We start from the raw sequence: 7500 nt of genomic DNA on the forward strand, positions 1-7500 counted from the left end.
CCTCCTGTCCTCCTGTCCTCCTGTCCTCATGTCCTCCTGTCCTCATGTCCTGTCCTCCTGTCCTCCTGTCCTCCTGTCCACCTGTCCTCCTGTCCTCCTGTCCTCCTGTCCTCCTGTCCTCCTGTCCTCCTGTCCACCTGTCCTCCCACCTGTCCACCTCCTCCTGTCCTGTCCTCCTGTCCTCCTGTCCTCCTCCTGTCCACCTGTCCCACCTGTCCTCATGTCCTGTCCTCCTGTCCTCATGTCCTGTCCTCCTGTCCTCCTGTCCACCTGTCCTCATGTCCTCCTGTCCACCTGTCCACCTGTCCTCCTGTCCTCCTGTCCTCCTGTCCTCCTGTCCTCCTGTCCTCATGTCCTCCTGTCCTCCTGTCCTCCTGTCCTGTCCACCTGTCCTCCTGTCCTCATGTCCTCCTGTCCTCCTGTCCTCCTGTCCACCTGTCCTCCTGTCCTCCTGTCCTCCTGTCCTCCTGTCCACCTGTCCTCCTGTCCTCCTGTCCTCCTGTCCTCCTGTCCACCTGTCCTCCTGTCCTCCTGTCCTCCTGTCCTCCTGTCCACCTGTCCTCATGTCCTCCTGTCCTCCTGTCCACCTGTCCTCCCTCCTGTCCTCATGTCCTCCTGTCCACCTGTCCACCTGTCCTCCTGTCCACCTGTCCTCCCTCCTGTCCACCTCCTGTCCTCCTGTCCACCTGTCCTCCTGTCCACCTGTCCTCCTGTCCTCCTGTCCACCTGTCCTCCTGTCCACCTGTCCTCATGTCCACCTGTCCTCCTGTCCTCCTGTCCTCCTGTCCTCCTGTCCACCTGTCCTCCTGTCCTCCTGTCCACCTGTCCTCATGTCCTCCTGTCCACCTGTCCTCCTGTCCACCTGTCCTCATGTCCACCTGTCCACCTGTCCTCATGTCCTCCTGTCCACCTGTCCTCCTGTCCACCTGTCCACCTGTCCACCTGTCCACCTGTCCTCCTGTCCTCCTGTCCACCTGTCCTCATGTCCACCTGTCCACATGTCCTCCTGTCCACCTGTCCACCTGTCCACCTGTCCTCTTGTATTTTTGTGTTGCTCTGTGAATGTCTTTCCTCTTCATAGATGATGATTTAATAATCGATCACACGTTCACAGTCGACTTTCTTCAGACTGACTTTTGCAGCTTTATGACTCAGAACCTCCTGAAACACAGAAACACTTTATATTCACTCCGTCCTCCGACACGCTTCTCAACACACGGATAATCACAGCACACACACACACACACACACACACACACACACACACACACACACACACACACACACACACACACACACACACACACACACACACACACACACACACACACACACACACACACACACACACACACACACACACACACACACTGACTCAGGTCTACGTAAGTGAAGGAGTAACCTTGAATAGCTTGTAAACGAATGTAAATCCAACTGTAGTAATAATCATAACAACATTAGTGTGTGTGTGTGTGTGTGTGTGTGTGTGTGTGTGTGTGTGTGTGTGTGTGTGTGTGTGTGTGTGTGTGTGTGTGTGTTTTAAGGTCAGACGCTGTGTGTGTGTGTGTGTGTGTGTGTGTGTGTGTGTTTGTGTGTGTGATAACTTAAAATAAAAGTGTGTTTTAAATGTGAGAGCAGTGAGAATATAGCGATGAGTCTTCCTGTTGATGCCAGATTGTTCTCGTCTGCTTTTATTGTGAAACTCTTGTAGCGACCTGCTCTCACTTCCTCTAGAGGTTAATATATGTTAGTTCATCATCATTCAGCTTCCTGTTCCTTTGACCAATGAACTACTAAACTAAAGAACTTCTGTTAAACTAAAGAACTATCTAAAGAACTAAAACTAAAGAACATCTACTAAACTAAAGAACATCTAAAACTAAAGAACATCTACTAAACTAAAGAACATCTACTAAACTAAAGAACATCTACTAAACTAAAGAACGTCTACTAAACTAAAGAACATCTACTAAACTAAAGAACATCTACTAAACTAAAGAACATCTACTAAACTAAAGAACATCTACTAAACTAAAGAACATCTACTAAACTAAAGAACATCTACTAAACTAAAGAACATCTACTAAACTAAAGAACATCTGTAAGAACATCTACTAAACTAAAGAACATCTACTAAACTAAAGAACATCCACTAAACTAAAGAACATCTAAACTAAAGAACATAAACTAAAGAACATCTACTAAACTAAAGAACATCTACTAAACTAAAGAACATCTACTAAACTAAAGAACATCTACTAAACTAAAGAACATCTACTAAACTAAAACATCTAAAACTAAACATCTACTAAACTAAAGAACATCTACTAAACTAAAGAACATCTACTAAACTAAAGAACATCTACTAAACTAAAGAACATCTACTAAACTAAAGAACATCTACTAAACTAAAGAACATAAACTAAAGAACATAAACTAAAGAACATCTACTAAACTAAAGAACATCTACTAAACTAAAGAACATCTACTAAACTAAAGAACGTCTACTAAACTAAAGAACATCTACTAAAAAGAACATCTAAAACTAACATCTACTAAACTAAAGAACATCTACTAAACTAAAGAACATCTACTAAACTAAAGAACATCTACTAAACTAAAGAACATCTACTAAACTAAAGAACATCTACTAAACTAAAGAACATCTACTAAAAACTAAAGAACATCTACTAAACTAAAGAACATCTACTAAACTAAAGAACGTCTACTAAACTAAAGAACATCTACTAAACTAAAGAACATCTACTAAACTAAAGAACATCTACTAAACTAAAGAACATCTACTAAACTAAAACTAAAGAACATCTACTAAACTAAAGAACATCTACTAAACTAAAGAACATCTACTAAACTAAAGAACATCTACTAAACTAAAGAACATCTACTAAACTAAAGAACATCTACTAAACTAAAGAACATCTACTAAACTAAAGAACATCTACTAAACTAAAGAACATCTACTAAACTAAAGAACATCTACTAAACTAAAGAACATCTATCTACTAAACTAAAGAACGCTACTAAACTAAAGAGCATCTACTTAAACTAAAGAACATCTACTAAACTAAAGAACATCTCTACTAAACTAAAGAACATCCACTAAACTAAAGAACATCTACTAAACTAAAGAACATCTGTTAAACTAAAGAGCATCTACTAAACTAAAGAACATCTACTAAACTAAAGAACATCTACTAAACTAAAGAACGTCTACTAAACTAAAGAGCATCTGTTAAACTAAAGAACATCTACTAAACTAAAGAACATCCACTAAACTAAAGAACATCTACTAAACTAAAGAACATCTACCAAACTAAAGAACATCTACTAAACTAAAGAACATCTAGTAAACTAAAGAGCATCTACTAAACTAAAGAACATCCATTAAACTATAGAACATCTGTTAAACTATAGAACATCTACTAAACTATAGAACATCTGTTAAACTAAACTAAAGAAACTATAGAACATCTGTTAAACTAAAGAACATCTGTTAAACTAAAGAGCATCTACTAAACTAAAGAACATCTACTAAACTAAAGAACATCTACTAAACTAAAGAACATCTGTTAAACTAAAGAACATCTACTAAACTAAAGAACATCTACTAAACTAAAGAACATCTACTAAACTAAAGAACATCTACTAAACTAAAGAACATCTACTAAACTAAAGAACATCTACTAAACTAAAGAACATCTGTTAAACTAAAGAACATCTAGTAAACTAAAGAACGTCTACTAAACTAAAGAACATCTACTAAACTAAAGAACATCTACTAAACTAAAGAACATCTACTAAACTAAAGAGCATCTACTAAACTAAAGAACGTCTACTAAACTAAAGAGCATCTACTAAACTAAAGAACGTCTACTAAACTAAAGAACATCTACTAAACTAAAGAACATCTACTAAACTAAAGAACATCTACTAAACTAAAGAACATCTACTAAACTAAAGAGCATCTACTAAACTAAAGAACATCTACTAAACTAAAGAACATCTACTAAACTAAAGAACATCTACTAAACTAAAGAACATCTACTAAACTAAAGAACATCTACTAAACTAAAGAGCATCTACTAAACTAAAGAACATCTACTAAACTAAAGAACATCTACTAAACTAAAGAACATCTACTAAACTAAAGAACATCTACTAAACTAAAGAACATCTACTAAACTAAAGAACATCTACTAAACTAAAGAACATCTACTAAACTAAAGAACATCTACTAAACTAAAGAACATCTACTAAACTAAAGAACATCTACTAAACTAAAGAACATCTACTAAACTAAAGAACATCTACTAAACTAAAGAACATCTACTAAACTAAAGAACATCTACTAAACTAAAGAACATCCACTAAACTAAAGAACATCTACTAAACTAAAGAACGTCTACTAAACTAAAGAACATCTACTAAATTAAAGAACATCTACTAAACTAAAGAACATCTACTAAACTAAAGAGCATCTACTAAACTAAAGAACATCTACTAAACTAAAGAACGTCTACTAAACTAAAGAACATCTACTAAACTAAAGAACATCTACTAAACTAAAGAACATCTACTAAACTAAAGAACATCTACTAAACTAAAGAACGTCTACTAAACTAAAGAACATCTACTAAACTAAAGAACGTCTACTAAACTAAAGAGCATCTGTTAAACTAAAGAACATCTACTAAACTAAAGAACATCTACTAAACTAAAGAACATCCACTAAACTAAAGAACATCTACTAAACAAAAGAACTTCTGTTAAACTAAAGAGCATCTACTAAACTAAAGAACATCTACTAAACTAAAGAACGTCTACTAAACTAAAGAACATCTACTAAACTAAAGAACATCTACTAAACTAAAGAACATCTACTAAACTAAAGAACATCTACTAAACTAAAGAACATCTACTAAACTAAAGAACATCTACTAAACTAAAGAACATCTACTAAACTAAAGAACGTCTACTAAACTAAAGAACATCCACTAAACTAAAGAACATCTACTAAACTAAAGAGCATCTACTAAACTAAAGAGCATCTACTAAACTAAAGAACATCTAAACTAAAACATCTACTAAACTATAGAACATCTGTTAAACTATAGAACATCTGTTAAACTAAAGAACATCTACTAAACTAAAGAACATCTACTAAACTAAAGAGCATCTACTAAACTAAAGAACATCTACTAAACTAAAGAGCATCTACTAAACTAAAGAACATCTTAAACTAAAACATCTGTTAAAAGAACATCTACTAAACTAAAGAACATCTACTAAACTAAAGAACATCTACTAAACTAAAGAACATCTACTAAACTAAAGAACATCTACTAAACTAAAGAACATCTACTAAACTAAAGAACATCTACTAAACTAAAGAGCATCTACTAAACTAAAGAACATCTACTAAACTAAAGAACGTTTACTAAACTAAAGAACATCTACTAAACTAAAGAACATCTACTAAACTAAAGAACATCTACTAAACTAAAGAACATCTACTAAACTAAAGAACGTCTACTAAACTAAAGAACATCTACTAAACTAAAGAACGTCTACTAAACTAAAGAACATCTGTTAAACTAAAGAACATCTACTAAACTAAAGAACATCTACTAAACTAAAGAACATCCACTCAACTAAAGAACATCTACTAAACAAAAGAACTTCTACTAAACTAAAGAACATCTACTAAACTAAAGAACATCTACTAAACTAAAGAACGTCTACTAAACTAAAGAACATCTACTAAACAAAAGAACTTCTGTTAAACTAAAGAACATCTACTAAACTAAAGAACATCTACTAAACTAAAGAACATCTACTAAACTAAAGAACATCTACTAAACTAAAGAACATCTACTAAACTAAAGAACGTCTACTAAACTAAAGAACATCTACTAAACTAAAGAACATCTACTAAACTAAAGAGCATCTACTAAACTAAAGAGCATCTACTAAACTATAGAACATCTGTTAAACTATAGAACATCTACTAAACTATAGAACATCTGTTAAACTATAGAACATCTGTTAAACTAAAGAACATCTACTAAACTAAACTACTAAACATCTACTAAACTAAAGAAATCTACTAAACTAAAGAACATCTACTAAACTAAAGAACATCTACTAAACTAAAGAACATCTACTAAACTAAAGAACATCTGTTAAACTAAAGAGCATCTACTAAACTAAAGAACATCTACTAAACTAAAGAACATCTACTAAACTAAAGAACATCTACTAAACTAATCTGTTAAACTAAAGAACATCTACTAAACTAAAGAACATCTACTAAACTAAAGAACATCTACTAAACTAAAGAACATCTACTAAACTAAAGAACATCTACTAAACTAAAGAACATCCATTAAACTATAGAACATCTGTTAAACTAAAGAACATCTGTTAAACTAAAGAACATCTGTTAAACTATAGAACATCTGTTAAACTATAGAACATCTGTTAAATTATAGAACATCTGTTAAACTATAGAACATCTGTTAAACTAAAGAACATCTGTTAAACTAAAGAGCATCTACTAAACTAAAGAACATCTTTTAAACTAAAGAACATTATTGTCTTAGACTACCTTCTCTTTGAATTTCCCTCACTAGTGATAATAGATATAAATATACATAAAATAAAGATAAGTATTACTTCACCGCGGTAACCACTGAGTAGTATAGTAGTAGTAGTAAATTGACCTTTGCCCGACAAAGTCAACATGAATACTTGAAGTGCTTCTTGTTCTACAGGAGATCATCCTGAAGCGAGCGGCCGACATCGCCGAAGCTCTCTACAGTGTTCCCAGGAACCACAACCAGATCCCGTCGCTAGGCAACAGCGCCTCCCACGGCATGATGGGAGTGAACTCCTTCAGCGGACAGCTGGCCGTCAACGTCTCCGACACAACACAAGGTACGAGCACCAGGACCAGTACTGCCAGTACTACCAGTACTGTAGTACTGCAGTATCATTAAACGTGATGATGTCCTCCTCTTCCAGTCGGGTACAGTCGGAACACCAGCAGCGTGTCGCCGCGGGGATACGTCCCAAGCTCCAGCTCCCAACAGAGTAACTATGGCAACACCGTCAGCAACAGCATGAACGGCTACGGCAACACCGGCATGACAAACTTAGGAGTGGCAACGTCTCCCGGCTTCCTCAACGGGTCGTCAGCCAACTCTCCCTACGGCAGTAAGTACCAAGGTAAATACTACTACTACTACTATGATCAGTGAAAACACAGTAATACTACTACTACTACTACTACTACTACTACTACTACTACTACTATGATCAGTGAAAACACAGTAATACTACTACTACTACTACTACTACTACTACTACTACTACTATGATCAGTGAAAACACAGTAATACTACTACTACTACTACTACTACTACTACTACTACTACTACTACTATGATCAGTGAAAACACAGTAATACTACTACTACTA

At 35.4% G+C, this 7500-nt stretch overlaps 1 protein-coding gene across 5 annotated transcripts in view; it reads left to right on the forward strand.

The window, feature by feature from the left end:
* Window positions 1-7500, forward strand: part of LOC129091010 (transcription factor COE3-like) — a 61263-nt gene that overhangs the window by 50062 nt on the left and 3701 nt on the right. For 4 of the 5 annotated variants that reach the window (XM_054598420.1, XM_054598421.1, XM_054598422.1 and 1 more), the window contains 2 exons: window positions 6795-6975; window positions 7045-7236. In XM_054598420.1, coding sequence (XP_054454395.1) covers window positions 6795-6975; window positions 7045-7236 — 373 coding nt within the window. The remainder of the gene's footprint in view (window positions 1-6794; window positions 6976-7044; window positions 7237-7500) is intronic. The other variant, XM_054598424.1, reaches the window with a different exon arrangement.

The sequence above is a fragment of the Anoplopoma fimbria genome, chromosome 5 (assembly GCF_027596085.1).
Source record: "Anoplopoma fimbria isolate UVic2021 breed Golden Eagle Sablefish chromosome 5, Afim_UVic_2022, whole genome shotgun sequence".
Lineage (NCBI taxonomy): Eukaryota > Metazoa > Chordata > Actinopteri > Perciformes > Anoplopomatidae > Anoplopoma > Anoplopoma fimbria.